General features: G+C 41.9%; 3 protein-coding genes across 8 annotated transcripts in view; 1 reads left to right on the top strand and 2 right to left on the bottom strand.

The window, feature by feature from the left end:
- RGS22 (regulator of G protein signaling 22) overlaps window positions 1-1063 on the bottom strand; it is a 75340-nt gene extending 74277 nt beyond the window's left edge. Inside the window, exon 1 of the mRNA XM_081873990.1 lies at window positions 489-1063. Within this exon, the coding sequence (XP_081730116.1) occupies window positions 489-513 (25 nt within the window). The 5' untranslated portion in view covers window positions 514-1063. The remainder of the gene's footprint in view (window positions 1-488) is intronic.
- Window positions 1-16548, top strand: part of POLR2K (RNA polymerase II, I and III subunit K) — a 245521-nt gene that overhangs the window by 224684 nt on the left and 4289 nt on the right. The gene's annotated exons all lie outside the window — the stretch shown is intronic.
- On the bottom strand, window positions 5691-15225 carry FBXO43 (F-box protein 43). Of its 6 annotated transcripts, none has more exons than XM_081874277.1 (7): window positions 14020-15225; window positions 13113-13478; window positions 12051-12832; window positions 9087-10600; window positions 8157-8259; window positions 7044-7229; window positions 5691-6239 (listed from the first exon to the last, which is right to left on the bottom strand). In XM_081874277.1, the coding sequence occupies exons 4-7, from the start codon at window positions 10574-10576 to the stop codon at window positions 5991-5993; spliced, it is 2028 nt and encodes a 675-aa protein (XP_081730403.1). In that variant the 5' UTR covers window positions 10577-10600; window positions 12051-12832; window positions 13113-13478; window positions 14020-15225; the 3' UTR covers window positions 5691-5990. The 6 variants fall into 6 exon arrangements, with proteins under 6 accessions (XP_081730403.1, XP_081730402.1, XP_081730404.1 ...); XM_081874276.1 differs by having other exon boundaries at window positions 13113-14094; window positions 14327-15225; XM_081874278.1 differs by having other exon boundaries at window positions 14327-15225.

The following is a 16548-nucleotide window of genomic DNA, read 5'->3' as shown; positions in this document are numbered from 1 at the left end:
TAAGAACTTTGCTTCAGCATGAGAACAGAAATCGTGCTCAGGCGACGCGGCGGCAGCAGGAGGCCCTATTAGCTAAAGTGGTGCTTCAGGTTAAGAACAGTTTCAGGTTAAGAACGGACCTACGGAACGAATTAAGTACTTAACCTGAGGTACCACTGTATTGGAATAGTATGTGGAACAGTAACTGGACAATACATACAACCAAGTCATTTGTCGTTTGTATGAGCTTTTGGAACATGGGAGCAGATTGCTCTTTCCACCTGGGGTGCATGTTCACACCTGACGCATTGCAATCTAAAAAGCGCTTCTGAGCATCACTTGTGAACATGCCCTTTAGGGTTGTGGGGCTTGGCTGGCTGACAATGTCTTTTCCTTCCAGCGTTCACCATCCCTCTCCCTCCCACTGAAACATGAACTGTGACGGGATGAAAGCGGAGCACATCCGATCCTCTTCATTGTCTGCTATGCTCTCCGGCCGCAGTACATACCCGTGGTGAGCTTCTTCTCCCGCATGGTGAGGATGGGCGCACTGCCTCTGTATAGCTCGTGATCCCGCCTAAGCGCCTGAGCTAAAGCCTCATGGTCCTCAGGGGAGCCCGGGGAAATAACTTCTGCCGGGCCCGGGGCAAAGAGACTGCAGCGGGCCCAAGCCTGGGCACGCACGAATTGCTCGGCGTTTACAACTTGTCCTAGTTATTGCGCGCTATCACAGCCGAGCTGGGTTGCTATGGAGCTGCTGCAGACCGTGCACAGGGGAAACAAGGCTCCTTGACTCCATGAACAAACATTTGTCTTCTTGGGGGCGAAGGCTTTCTCTCGGCTTGGCTAGCCAGCCGGATAAAGCGAGGCGCGCGGAAGCAACGAGCACACAAGTGGTTTAACCTGGGGGAGAAAATCTCCCCGTCGGTGGACAGGCGACCGGTTCCTTCCAAAACGCCTCGCCTTCACTTTCAGCCTCGAGGGGGCGCAGGACCGCCCGGCCGGGTCTGCAGACGACAGCGCCCTCTCCAGTCCTAGCCCCTTAGGAAACAGCTTGAGGGTCTTTGTCTCCCCCCAAAAAAGCCCGCTGCGTTTAGACGGCTGCAAAGATTTGCGTTGGTGATAGGAACCCTTCAGGTGTTGCCCACGCTGCTTGCAGCTCCCATCACCTGCAAGAGGAGGGGGTTGGTTCGCCTATATTGTGATGCATTTAGCAACGCGTAAATGCTGCCTTGGTGACGATTGTGCTGTGTAGAATTCTTATCTGCCCTTCCTGGCAAGCCTCCCCCCTCTCTCCTTTAAGCAAACAACTCTTTGGCATGACCCCCTCGGCTTCAAAATAACGTCGACCAGTCTGGCAGGGGCACGTACATTCCATTGCCATGGAGGAGTTGTTCTTTGAACAGGCTTTTCTTAACTATCCTGGTGCAGATGCCATCAGGTTTAGGGTTAAACAGGAGCAAAAGGTTTTTTCCATAACTTGAAGAGGCATGGCATAATTTGAATGCAATAAGGGTATGGCCTTTAGTTGCCCTGGATTTGACTGATTCAGAATAAATACCTCCAACAATTCAGCCTAGAACAGCTGAGATTCAAAATATCTCTGCAAAAGAAACGGTGCTGGTGACATTTGTAATCAGAGTTAATTTCTCCACATGTCATCAACTTTGAGAGTTAATTTTAAGGATTTCCAGGCTCTGCCCCTCCTTTAGTGATATGTGAAAATACGGATGGTTTAAAAGCTAATAATTTAATCCTGTGGAAACTTACTTTGGGCTATGGAAAAGTGAGAGGTGAATAGTAAGTCGTATCAAAGGGTTCCACTGTCTCACTAAAGTATTAATTCTGAATCCCTGCTCCTGATTATGCCCTTATTCCTATCTCTGCTCATGGGTTGGCTGTCTGCCATTTATTTTCTTAACTCACATAGTCTCCTTTGCGCCGAGATTAGTAGATTTGCTTCAAGTTAATTTTCATAGTGGCCATAATAGCCTGTAATTTATATTTATTTCTCCATACAAAACAGAAATTGAACATCCAAGATCCCTGTGGATTTGTGCATGTTAACACTTTGGTAGTAAACAACAAAATCAGATTTTATTTTATTGTTAGCAGAGGCTGACAGTGCAATCCTTTCATGTTTATTCAGAAGTAGCCCAACTCCATTCAAGGGGGCTTGCGCTCTCAGAGGAAAAAATAAGCCCTTCATCCAGTCTGGCATCCTTCTTGCCCACCCTTCCATACCTGTGGGGGATTATGATGAAATTCATCAACATAAGTGAACAGTACTGAGTCTCTAAATGCCTCAAATCCCAGCTTCACATTCAAACAACCAGACAACTACAGTGGTACCTTGGGTTACATACGCTTCAGGTGACATACGCTTCAGGTTACAGACTCCGCTAACCCAGAAATATTATCTTGGGTTAAGAACTTTGGTTCAGGATGAGAACAGAAATCACACGCGGCAGCAGCAGGAGGCCCCATTAGCTAAAGTGGTGCTTCAGGTTAAGTACAGTTTCAGGTTAAGAACGGACCTCTGGAACCAATTAAGTACTATTCCTAAGCTGCCACTGTAGAGTCAACCCAAACTTTCACTGCAATCAAGATACAGCTCAGGTTAAGAAGCCCATTCACTTTCTATGCTAGCTCTGTTGAATAGCACTTTACAAATGTAATGATTCCAACAAAGACAAATCTTTTGACACTATAATGAAACTGATATCAAAACCTGACTTTACTGATAACCAAAGTGTATTATTATTTTATAATTCTAAGAGACCAGCAAAACACCCGCTAAATGAGAGGATATATTCCACAGAGTTCTGGAGGCCCATGGTTAGGTTATTCTATTCATCCTATCACCACAAGGAAGCAACAAGCCTGGGATTTGTCAGCAACCTAATGACACCCCAACTTATTGGAATACTTGTGTTTCCAGAGCTATGCTGAATATTCTTATTTCCAGCAAATGTCCTCCTATGTGTGCTAAGCCAGCTGAGCTGCTAGGGAGACAAAGAAAGAAGTCATAACTTAGTCCTGATGAGCCAGCTTCTTCTTGCCTTCCAGGTCTTTAACATGATCTCATTGAAACAAAGACTTCTCAGAGCCATAAGTTATAACTGATAGCCAAAGGAAACACATTTTAAATATTAAATACTCATTGGCTATAGTTGGCAGGCAAGGCTGAAGCATGAACCTACGATGTTAAGTTTACAGATGCACTGAATAGCCTAAAAGCACTAGTTCAGGTTCCCCCCCCCCCAAGCTTTTGTGAAGTATTTTTCGAAGATGAATCTTTGATGTCCCCTAGCGGTGAAATTGAGTATATTTCAATGAACAATGCACAGAAGAGCTTCAGATATCAAACACCAAGGGAATAGAAAGATGTTTGGTACTCTTAACCTACTCACTCCAAACCCTCCTACACGCCTCTTAGCACAGGCTCCCCTGAAGATCCAAATTCAACAAAGAAAGAATGCCCTCCATTTCTCACAAGATCATCTGGCAGCAACTTAAAGTACTCAGAAGGGGGGAGAGTAGGCGTTTTAGTGTCTGGTTTATATCACTTGGGTTCGTATGGGATGGATACCGCTGTAATTAATTTCATTCTAGTAATGGAAAAGCACAGGCAATTTGGAACCATACTTCCATGCTGTGACAGAACTTTTTTTTTGGAAAATATTTCTTCTGGCTTGTTCTCTCTGCCCCTTTCTTATGAAATCTCGTATTAACTTTATCATTATCTCTTTCAACATACTTCATGTTGAAACAGTTAACGTTGCCATCTTCTTTCTGTGTATTTTAGAAACACTGTGCCCTTATTTATGCCCATTACAAATTGCCATCTATGCTGCTGATCCATAATTTCTTTAGGTAAACACTCTTGCGCTCTCTCTCTCTTACACACACCAACACACACACACCAAGGCATTTCCACATGCAACAACTGGTTTGTGGACAAATTGCCACCGACTATGTGACTGCAGAAGGAAGAGAAAACACACACGTCAAGGGCTTTGAAGAAACACAAACTCAGGACGAAAGGGAAAAATAGCTAAGAGAAAGACACATTTGACAAATCCTCACCAGTAATCAACTTCTGCTCTGATACCTGTGTCCCCACTGTGGAAGGACGTGTGGATCCAGAATTGGCCTCCACAATCACTTAAAGACAAGACTGTGTTCATGGAAGACAATCTTACTCAGCTACAAGTGATTGCCAAAGAAAGAAGACTGTGTCCAATTCTGGGCATCACAATTTAAGGAAGATGCTGACGAGCTGGAACACGTGCAGAGGAAGGCAATCAAGAAGATCAAGGGACTGGAAACCTTATGAAAAATGGTTGAAGGAGCTGGGCAAGAGGAAACTGAAAGGAGATATGATAGCCATCTTCAAATATTTCAAGGGCTGTCACATGGAAGATGGAACAAGCTTGTTTTTGCCTGCTTCAAATGGTAGGACCTGAACCAATGGATTCACACTACAAGAAAGGATACTCCAACTAAACATATTAGGAAGAGCTTTCTGACAGAGTTGTTCAACAGTGGAATGGACTCCCTCCATAGGTGGTGGACTTGCCTTCCTTAAAGGTTTTTAAGCACAGGTTGGATGGTGTTTTCCTGCATTGCAGGGGATTGGACTAGATGATTCTTGAGATACCTTCTAACTCTACAATTCTATGATTCTATTATCACTTGTTATAGCTTCACTTGCATTTGCAGCACAGTTGATTAGGAGGAAATGCATACAATCAATCAATTTCTGTTCCTTGTTAGGAGGGGGATGTATTATAAACACAGCTTGGGATGAAAGCAGTTGTGAATGAAGAAGTTACAGATAGGTAGCCGTGTTGGTCTGCCATGGTCAAAACAAAATAAAAAAATTCCTTCCAGTAGCACCTTAAAGACCAACTGAGTTAGTTCTAGGTATGAGCTTTCGTGTGCATGCACACTTCTTCAGATACACTGAAACAGAAGTCATAGAAAGGTCCGGTGACTTCTGTTTCAGTGTATCTGAAGAAGTGTGCATGCACACGAAAGCTCATACCTAGAACTAACTCAGTTGGTCTTTAAGGTGCTACTGGAAGGAATTTTTTTATTTTGTTTTGTGAATGAAGAAATTATATTTGTTTATTCCAAACTGATTATTTTGATGTATTTGTATATCTTCCAGTTGCCTTATGTTTGATCTCTTGTGATTTTATTATTCAGCTGCAACTGCCAGTTGCCTTGGAACTGTGGAATGGGGTAAAATGATGCTCTAGCAATAGCCATCAAGCAGAAGGCTATGGGCTGCCTGCATGTTTCTGCATACTTAGAAGCAGGGAGTGTTGCACCTCTGTCCAGCTCAGATGATACTGCTGAGATTATCAATTTAAGGAGTAACAAATTTTATTAACTTGCAATAACTGTTACCTAAATTTACTTGGTTTTCTCTTCCTTACCTTTTTCATTTTGCAGTGTGTCTATTAGATTGTTAACTTGGGCAAGCAGGGAGTCTTATCTTTTGATCTCTGCATAAGACTTCAAAAATAATAATAGTGATGCTTGATATTAAATAAAATAATTTTGGCTTGATGTATGCAGTATGTTTTAATGTACTATTATGGCAATATCTTCTCACATTTATCATAAAATACTCCTTAAAATGTAATGAATATTTAATTATTTTTAATTTACCATTGTGACAAGAACTGTATTTAAAATCTTAGAACACGGGTGTAAGATGTAGTAAAAACTACATTGAAAGTACTTTATTGAAATCTCATTGAATGTGTCTGGCAAAGTGACAAACACCAAGACAAAGAGTTTAAAATGTTTTCACTTTTTTCTGAAATGTATCAAAAGTCAAGTTTAGGATATTTACACAGAGAATTAAATTATCAACTTGATTAATGGTCAAAATTACAATATGTAATACTTTCAAAATGCATAATTATTTAAAAGTGCTACCTATACAAAATAGAATTGAGGGGGAGGGGAAATACGTTCCATTCATTTGAAGATATTTAGAGACGTTTTAAGTTTCTCTTGCTTTTTGCACTTCCTGGCAGAGCATCTTTTCTGTTTTGTCGTTTAGCAGATGGACTGCTACAGTCTCTTGATCCGTGGAAGGCATAAAGACATAAAGTGCAGAAGTCAAACGCACAGTCTTCCCGGCTACAGAGTCCTCTTTTTTGAAAGGCTTGGTATTTTGCAGGACACCGACATCTTGGACAAGGTTTTAAAGCTTCGTCACTGAAGAGGGATCGGGCAACCTACATCAGGGGAAGAGATATTTAAGATTTGGTCATGCATTCATTTTTATAAGGCTGCTAACTACCCCATCCTGTTTCTTTAATTTCTAGAGAATTGCAATGGAATGAGTAAATTAATTTTCACTATAGAAATATATCAAGATAGAAGAGTCAATAAAATTTTATCCCAGATGACAAGATACAGCAAAAGAGACAAATGGTAAATGTTACTAATATGGGCCTACGGGCAGTATCCAACTAAACAGTTCCTCTACCGCAGGGGTCAGCAAACTTTTTCAGCAGGGGGCCACTCCACTGTCCCTCAGCCCTTGTGGGGGGCCAGACTATATTTTGGGAAAAAATATGAACCAATTCCTATGCCCCACAAATAACCCAGAGATGCATTTTAAATAAAAGGACACATTCTACTCATGTAAAAACACGCCGATTCCTGGACTGTGCACAGGTCGGATTGAGAAGGCGATTGGGCCGGATCTGGCCCCCGGGCCTTAGATTGCCTACCTATGCCCTACTGCAAGGACTTTTAGCTGCAAAATGGAACTTCCCCATCATCTCCTCTCTCCCTGTGCAACTCCTGAATCTGTTATGGGGTTTTCCCCAGCCCTCTGGGGCCAACTTAGGGGGTCACATATGAAAGGACAGAGTGAGGAAGGTCCAGCTAAAAGTCCTTGCACTAGCAGAACTGTCTATTTAGATAGCCCCGTCACTTTCCCCTCATACTTCTTGTGGCAGCCTTTGTTTAACTTGTATCTGGCAACATTCATTACTAAAGGAATCTTTCTCACACGTACTGCAGTTTCCTACCTTTACACACACTACTTCTTTGCTAACTGACTGAAGAACAGGGCTGCATCCACGAGGTGTCAAAGACTCGTCACAAGAGGGCTGCATTTGTAATACAGCAGGTTTTGCTTGAGCCTGGACTGATCGTAGTGCAAATCTGGTCATCAGAAGTCTAGTGGCAGCATCTTCAGTATCTGGCAGGTGTCTCTGGTAAAATAACCAAACACCACAAATTACTTCCTTAAAGAACAAACTGAATGTGCTGTTTACTACTTAATGCCAACCATGGCTTGTAGCAGAAGCCCATACTGGGAAGAAGGGGGGATGCCATGCGGTCAGAACCATCTTGGGTGCTGGCTGGAGAAGTGGCAACACAGAGACGGGGGAGCACGGCCAGCTGCTCTAGACTCAAGCTGCCTGAAGCCATGAGAGAAGCAGGGAGAGACACTCTTGAGAGGACAATGCTGTAAGATCTATAGCTCCCTCCAGCTACACTCGGGTTGTATATATGTGAATAAATTCACTAGTCTACACCACGTCTTGATTCTCAATGGAAGCACAACTCTGGGTGAGGGGGTGGAACACCCCCCCCCCGAATTTTGTGCACTGCTTGGCAGAGATTGGCGGTTGGTGTGCCACCTTTGTTACAATACAGCTTGAAAAAATAGTTTGGCACAGAAAGGAAATAAAGATGATTTGAGTATGGGTCAAAGGGAGACGACTATGAAAAGGACCAGGTTTAATCCAAAACTGATCTGCCAGAAGCATTTAAAAAAATAAAAACAACCCCCCAACAAACCTCTAAGAGGTCTTGAAAGAGCTGTTTAAAAATAAATGTGCTAAATGTGTGGCTAGACACTAAAGACAGTGTGTTATATCCAACTAAGTCATACTAAATAGGCCCACTGAAATCAATAAACTATGAATCTAGTTTATAGACTCATTTCTATTCTCAGTATGAATTTGTTGGTTATCACCCTAAATCTTTTAACAAGTAGCACAGGTAAGCAGTACAACAAATTTCATCTGATGAAATGTCTATTAGATACGGAGTTTTATTTCTGATTTTCCTCCTCTTCAACCCATACTGTCTCACCAAACACCCTCAATAATGCCCGTGCAGTGGTATATTACCTTAGCTTCAACTGCCAGCTGTTTTATGTACAACTTTCTCCTCCGATTCGCATGTCTATCTTGTATAACAATTTCTCGCCAGTTCTTGCTTACTTTCCACATACTAAAATAAAGAATCGCTATCAGCCACAATTCAAACATTTTGCTAGAATTTAGAATGGGGCTGCTTTGTCCTCAAGGAACCTGATCTGCTTTAATGTCTTCACCAAGAATGAATAAATCAGCTTCAATGATAGCTGCAGCACAGGATCAAAGGGACAAGTGCTCTGAAGCTGATATACATCAAAGTATAGGGGTATTTACATATATATTGGTCACTTTTAATCATCATACCGTCTTGTCACAGAGGGACAGACAACAATATTATTTTATTTGCTAATGTTTACCGTTAATACATAGCATTTTAAAATATTATTTATGCTTCAATCTTGCTATGCTTAATAGTTATATGCCAAATTCCCAAACCTTAATTAATGGAGGAATCCAAAAGATTTGTCATTTTGTAAAAGCTTATCATAATACAAAAACAGGGTATCCAAATGGGAAAACTGGAGTGAAGTTGTAACTGCAACAAAACATGGAGTGCTTCAGGTTTATAGCCACTCCCTTCCATTTTTCCTTCTTCCCTGTTTTTCATCCCACACCCCAGGCAGCTAACACCTGTGCCCACTAAGGATGTTCAGTCTTCTGTGGCCTGCTCTGGGTTTTGCTTAGATTTTTCTCCAAATAATTTTTGTTCTTCTGCAAATTATGATGCTCCCACAAGCCTCATGGCGCCTCCCATGTGTATAGATGGTGCCATTTTGGCTACATAAGCATAAGCACTCAGATAACTGACTTCACTACTAGTACACAGAATTTCAATTATGTTACACTTGTACAATGTCATTAGGGGGCACCCAGTGAAAGTCCCAAAGTTGTTTCTTTTACCTGCATAGGCTTTCCACAGTCAGGATATCTAAAATCAAAGTAAGAACATGTCTTAAGTCTCTGATTCTTAATTCTGTTAATATATCTAGTTTCTCAATGCCCATTTTCCTGCCAATGAGTTGAGCCACAATACACTTCAGCGCAGATATGTCAGCTCCATCAATTTTCTTCAGCAGGTCATCTTGTTTTGTTCTTTTACTTCTGTTTTGCATAAATAGCGCACGCACTATCTGCAAAGCAGGGGTTCTTGACAGACTGCCAAAATCTGGAGCCATGCATTTGTCATCCTCATGAAAAACCAATTCATTGCTTTCGGTGATAGAGCCAGCTATCTTTAGTATGCATTTTGAATAAGCAACAGTGGTATCACAGTCCTCCTCTTTTTCTGATTGGGAACCACATTCTGAAAGTGTGGATAATCTTCTTGAACGTTGTAGCTTTCTTACCTTTCTTTTAGAGTTTAGAGTGCTAGATGATTCTGTACGTTTTTGAAGTAGTTCTTGGAAAGATCCCTCATGTTCTGACAAGGACTCCTCCGATTTATCTAAACTAAGTGAATTATAGCTGCTGCTACCAGGGGTTGATAGGCTCAAGTCACTTATTTCTTTAACTGGAGGGGTATTTATTTCAGATATATTAAGACTAAATCCTTCTACAAGACTATTGATGGGTGTGATAAATCTATCATCATTTGTCTCAGACAATGTACAGTTAGGAGTTTCAATCAATTCTGGACAAGTGCTTTGATCATTAAAACTATTAAGAACATTGTCAATAAAAATATTAGGTGTATTTGTAGATGATTTAGGCTGGATTGGAGATAAACAACCTGGCTCGGACAAGCAGCCGCCTTTAGATTTTGAATCATCTATTGTAGATGTCCTCTGCTGAGAGAAAACAAGCCTGAGTTTCTGACAACCAGAAATAGGGTCCTCACTTTTTAAAGTACTAGTAGCCAAAGGCTTGTAGCTCTTCTCTCTTGGAGAATCCAAGGCACATTTTGAAATTATTTCATCAAGACTAAGAAAGTGAGCTAAACATGTTTTTTTCTGACGGCTCCCTGAAGATACTTGTTTTTCAGAACACCCCAAAGAACCAACAGAAGCTGATTTAGACACAAGCAATCTTCTGCGGAGTGACAAGTCTTTTTTAACAACTTTTGGTGTTTCATATAAGTCTGTATGTGTAATTGGTTCCTTTCTTTCAGATAAAAAGGTAACATTTTCATGGTCAATGGGAGACAATGAAGTGCTTAAACTAGAATGTGCATGTTTTGAATATTCAGGCAGGCCTGTTTCATTCTGTTCGCCTTTATGTTCTGCATCATTATAATCAAAGCTTGGGTCTTTTAATGATCCATTGTATCCACTGTCATGAAATATGGAAGGGGAGCAAGAATCTTTAAAGCTGAAGTATCTTGCACTGTTGCCGGGAGAGGTCAGTCTGCCTCTTTTAAGAATACTGGATAGAATTGAGTGGCTTTCTGACATCTTGTGCTTGGAACTGGTTATGATCTGTAAAGTGGAAACAGCATTTTACAATTAATAACATCATACCTGGAATCTCTGGATACCAAACAAAACACTTACAGGAAGCTATTTCATCAGAGAAGGAAGCCAGTCACCACAGCTTAATGCTGATAGAATGAGGATTGCCTATGTACCTATTATAAAGTTATAGGAAAAATGCTCCACTATGTTCGTAGTAAGAGGTCACTCAAGTTATCATTTACCATTCAGTTGCCTCCTTTAAAAATATCATGACATTACATATTCATAAATAAGGGTTATAGTTTTTCAAAAAGCTCGTATTGAAGTAACCAGAAGCCCCCGCCATGCAATCTTAACCATATCTAATCAGAAGTTCTTTTTAATTTAATGGGGCTTCCCCCTCTGGTAAGTACAGTTAGGAACGCAGTCACAGCCTTCATTTGAGTGATATAGCTTAGTAACCTTGCATATATAGACAGAGCAAAACAAAAATCTGTCTTATCAATAAGCAGTAAATTGTTGTACTGCAAATAGTATGAAGGGCATTACAGAGATTTCGGATTATGCTCCTATGTGGTATAAAGGCTCTCCTTAACCACAAGCAAATGTGTCTTGATTTTTATAGCAGTCAGTTAGTAAAAATGATTTTAAACATTAGCTTAAATTGGTCTCTGTTCTTAGTGATTTAAAATCAATCCACTCCGGGGGCGGTGCATTCTGTTTTGCTGCTTGCTGCTGCCTCGCCAAACCACACTTACCTGTGTTGTGCAGCGGCACCGACAAAGCACCAGCAGCAGGGCTGGCTTCCATGAGATCTCGTGAGATTTCGGAGAGATCTCATTGGATACCGGCACCACTGCCAGTGGAGGCAGAGAGACAGGCAGTGGAGGAGAGGTGGGTGCTGCCTATTGGTATTCTGCCGCTCAAAGTGGGCACCTCACCTTGCCTCGCCTGAAACACTCCGCACTCTCCCTAAGGCTTGCTAGTCTAATGGAATTGTTCGTTTTATTTAAACCGCTGACTCTCATGAAAGATCACAAATTATTTTTGCAAATCCACTCAGTCTTACAAGTGGTTTGCCATGCACCTTTCAGGAGCTGTTCAAAAAACAAACAAATCCCGTTCTCGTGGTATAATAGAACTAGCTGCTCAGTTCTTTGGGTCCTGGCCAGTACAGCGGTACCTCGGTTTAAGTACTTAATTCGTTCTGGAGGTCTGTTCTTAACCTGAAACTGTTCTTAACCTAAAGCACCACTTTAGCTAATGGGGCTTCCTGCTGCTGCCGCGCCACCGGAGCACGATTTCTGTTCTCATCCTGAAGCAAAGTTCTTAACCTGAGGTAGTATTTCTGGGTTAGCAGAGTCTGTAACCTGAAGAGTATGTAACCTGAAGCGTATGTAACCTGAAGTGTAAGTAACCTGAGGTACCACTGTATTTGCAATGACTCTTCAACAAACTAAGATTTTGTACTTACCCTGATGGAGTCACAAGGAGGCTGAAGTTAAATAAATACTCCACAACTGTATAGGCATCACCTAGGATGCTGAGGGACAAAAACATTTGCTATTACAAAACATAGCATAGCTTTCTTAGACTTTAGTATATGGTGGGCCAAAGTTTCTTATGATTGTGCAGAACACAGCAACCTATCCCATGATAGTTTATCAGCTGACAGTATAAATGAGGTCTCCCAAGTCCTGCACTGTCTTCCAATTATAATCCAAGGTAGACCTATACAGTCTTAAAATGCATTTGTAATGCAGTTACTACCTCCACCCTCCAGTTAAGTTTGTACTGTGTGCTTGGGATAACATTTCATGTGTTTGATGAAGTGGACTCTACAAAGGTATTGTGAATTATAAATGTTTCACTCTTTAAGGCACAAGACTAACACAACAACGCAGAGAACAAACTGACATTTTTAGTGTCTTGTAAAAAAAAAAGAGGATTAAGTAGCTGAGTTTTTAGCTTAAAGACAGCTGAAGGAACATGACACAGGATTATAAAAACCATGAACAATATAAAGAAAGTAACTAGAAGAAGTGTTATTCACGCTCTCAACACAGGAGAACCAAGGGTCATCTAACAAAACGGATTGTTCTGAACTTGCTACTAGGGAGATGGAAGTACTTCAAACAATACAAACGTTTACCTAGAGAATCAACTGTCACAGTTGTTGCTATAGCCACTTGCACAGATGGCTTTAGGGTTGTCAAATCACAACCCGGAGGTTCCCCCTGGACTTTTAATCTAACACTGAATCAAAGGACTACCGTATTTTTCGCTCTATAAGACGCACCAGACCACAAGACGCACCTAGTTTTTGGAGGAGGAAAACAAGAAAAAAAAAATCTGAATCTCAGAAGCCAGAAGAGCAAGAGGGATCGCTGCGCAGTGAAAGCAGCAATCCCTCTTGCTGTTCTGGCTTCTGGGATAGCTGCGCAGCCTGCATTCGCTCCATAAGACGCACACACATTTCCCCTTACTTTTTAGGAGGGAAAAAGTGAGAAAGTGAGTCTTATAGAGCAAAAAATACGGTAGGTTAATTTCTCTCTCCCCATTTCCCTGTCTTTTTGCTTGTGTCTTGTCCCTCTGTGGTAGTAAGCACTCCTGATCAGCTGCAAATCATGCATGATTAGTCTCATTCAGTGGTAGACTTAAAAGTACAGAGGAGCTTTTCAAACGAGACCTGGAAAGTGGAAACTGACTATTTTTTAAAGGCTTAGATATATACACACTGTTTATTGCTTAGGAAAATTGCAAAATGGAACCTCCGTTGGTGGCAAGTTGTAATTACCAGGTATCTGGAGAAAACAGGAAATTATCACCTGTACACAAGATACCAGTGTCATCTTCCTCACTTGCTTGGAAGATGTTTAGAATTTAGAACTATGATCCTCTGCTTTAAGTAAGTAAGAAAAGAAACAGTTATTAGTATAAATGCAGAGCCAGTAGAAGACACATGTGTGTTTCTGGAAACAACTAGGTTGGGATCATAATTTCTTAAGGCACCATCCACAGTATGCTCTAATTAACTGGCCTACAAATTAATGCAAAAAAGAATAATTGTGCCTAAAAACAAAACTACAAATGTAAAGTCTTAACTTTATAGCTTTCTCTATAGTGACTTTTAAAAATACTGAATATAAAACACTTTGTCAATGTGTTTTAAGCAAGAGCATTAGAAAAGCAGGATTTTCTAGTGCAAATGTGTGTTTTCTTCACCCTCATCATTTCATCACCTATACCACAGTAACAGTACAATCCTACAGGTGTCTACTCAGAAGTAACTCCCATTGTTATTCCCAGATAATTGTGTACAGCCTCTACAGAACACTTTCTCTTCCAGCTAGGATTTCATTAACTCCATCATTCAGGACTGATTTAGGGGAGAACAGTGGCTGTGTGAGATCTCCCTCAAAACACACAACAGCCCTACTTACCTTGTGAATTTGAATGGCAGGAGCCCGCTTCTCATGAAGGTTTCCTTATTGTTAAAATCAGAATACCTTTTTAACCTGGGGAGGAGGGAACGGTGAAATGGAGGGAAGGCATCCAAGGTTGAAAAAAAAGAAACAGAACAAGCCAAGCACTCTACCAAACATACAATCTTAATCATGAAACTGATAGATATGGTTAGAGTCAAAGTATGTTCAAATAAATGGATTAGCATTAGAGTTAATTAACTGTACTCTGTTTTCTTTTAGTAAATAACAGGGACAGAAACGGGACTTTGAGGGGTTCAGTCACCTTGAGTGCAAAACACCACCAGCAGCAGTTCCACACACCCCAAATCCTCGCACAAGTCAATGGAGACGGTGAAAAGGGCGCTGCTCCCACATGTGGAGCAAGAGATGGGTGCGGGGCGGCGGCTGGAAAGAGTGATTAAAGAGGGCTTTTAAAAGGGAACGAATTCGCACCCATCCTAAGAACTGGCAGGGGCTGCGCGCAAGATCTATGCAGAAAGAGCACGGCTCTCTGCCTGTTGGGGAAAAAGCAGCAGCAGCAGCAGCAGCTCTGGGCTTCCCCCGCTCCAGCTCGCCTCAGCCCCAGAGCGTTGCCCTAAGCGAGAAAGAGAAACGCCTCCCGCTGCACTGCCCGCGTGCGCCTGCCGTGGTTTTCCCTCGCTCAGTTTTGAACTACCCGCCTTTTCCCAACTGCTGCAGCTTCTCTCCTCCGCTCCCTCTTCCTCCGCGTTGCTTCCTAGGAGAGGAGCTGAAAACGGACGCCACGCGCAAGACCGGCAGAGAGAGGGAGGGAGAGAAGCAGAGGGGAGAAGTTGCAGTTGTGCACTAATTGCAAAGGACAGAAAGTTTTGTGAACTGAGGCTGGGCAAGGAGCAAGTTGCAGAGCTTTTCTCTGCTAGCTAACACGCGTCGTTGCGTGTGCATTTTTATAACCTGGGGGCGTGTGAAGGAGGGCTGTCAATTTCCTATAGTTGACCTCCTTACCCCATGACCCACTTCCTTTCACAAGAACTGGATTTCTCTGACGTCTTCGGTGTTTTTCAACCACACATGAACACATTTTATACTTTATATTAATTGAGGTGGTTGTACACATTCTCTCCCCTCACCCCTTCCCTATAGTAGATTAGAATTTCCACTTCCCGTCCCCCCTATTAAGGAGAAGAGAAATGTCATCTTTCACAGCAGCAGTGGCGTAGCGTGGGTTGTCAGCACCCGGGGCAAGGCAAGTAATTTGCGCCCCCTAACCCGTGGATTTGCGCCCCCTAACTCTAACCCTAACCCTAACCCCCAGATGTTGCGCCCGGTGCGGCCGCCCCCCCCCTGCACCCCCCACGCTACGCCACTGCACAGCAGACAGAACTAATGTTAAGAATGAGCCAGGAAATCCAAGGTCCAAATCCTGCAAGGACCACAAATTGCAGTTCCCTCACTCCACCTGCAATGTTGACTAGTGTTGACTAAGTGTAGTGAGGGCTAGCTGTGAGTGTATTTTTTAATTATAAGGTTGTTTTAAAGTGTATTTTAAATGGCAATCTGCCCTGGGACTTTAGGGTGAAGGGCAATCAATACATTAAAAATTAAAATAATAATAAATATTATTACAAAACATTGCAAGATAATGGAAGTGAATTACTTTGAACGGTAATAAACGGAAATCTGCCCTTATTCCCTTATGGGGTACACAAGAGCCCTTGTAGAGTCCTTTGCAGTTTCTCCATTGGCCGCAGAAAAATAACAGAGGCCAACCAGAGAATATTGAGAAGCAAAGCAGTTAGTAAAAGCCTGATCTTTATTGATCTGTTGCAACAGGGTGCTCCCCTCACACACAGGAAAGGAGGAGGACCCAGAACCCAGCTGTGTCCGCCCTTATATAGACATTTTAAATTGCCCGCCCTGGAGTTCAAGACCACCCCCAGAAACATCATAAATACATCACAGAAAGGGCAGGCTACAGCAGAAATCTGAGTGAGTTGTTTATCTCCTGTCTGGCAGGTTACCTATTAATGCTTACTTGATTGGATACCCTGGGGAGCCTGGCCAGTCTTTTGTAATGATACTTAGTTCCTGAGCCAGGTCACAGGCTCACACCCTATTCATATCTTAAATGTGCCCTTAAGACAGGATTTGTGAGAAAAAAGCCAATGGGGAGGTTTCCCACTTTGACCTTGCAGAGAAATATTTGAGGTCAATTTGTTCAGGACTTTTTTCTGTGGGGTTTCAGACATGTGGTTTATATATTTATGTATGTGTTTGCTTGGTACATTTATGAACAGAACAGTCTAAAATACTACTGTATACTACTTAAAAGCTTAGTAGTAGTATTCTTACTACTTGCTACTCTGTTTTTGGTTTGCTCCTACTGTATTTGGTTTACTCCTAGTGAGTCTAATTCTGTGTATAACTACTCAGAAATAAGCCCTACTATGTTCAGTGGGGCTTACAGGAAAGTGTTTATTGTAGCCTTAAGGGCACCCAACCTATCTGAAAGATACAGAACTAATT

The sequence above is a fragment of the Podarcis erhardii genome (genome assembly GCF_964252035.2).
Source record: "Podarcis erhardii genome assembly, chromosome: 8".
NCBI lineage: Eukaryota > Metazoa > Chordata > Lepidosauria > Squamata > Lacertidae > Podarcis > Podarcis erhardii.
Note: the sequence above shows the minus strand (reverse complement) of the source record. Positions and strands in the feature narration are given on the sequence as shown.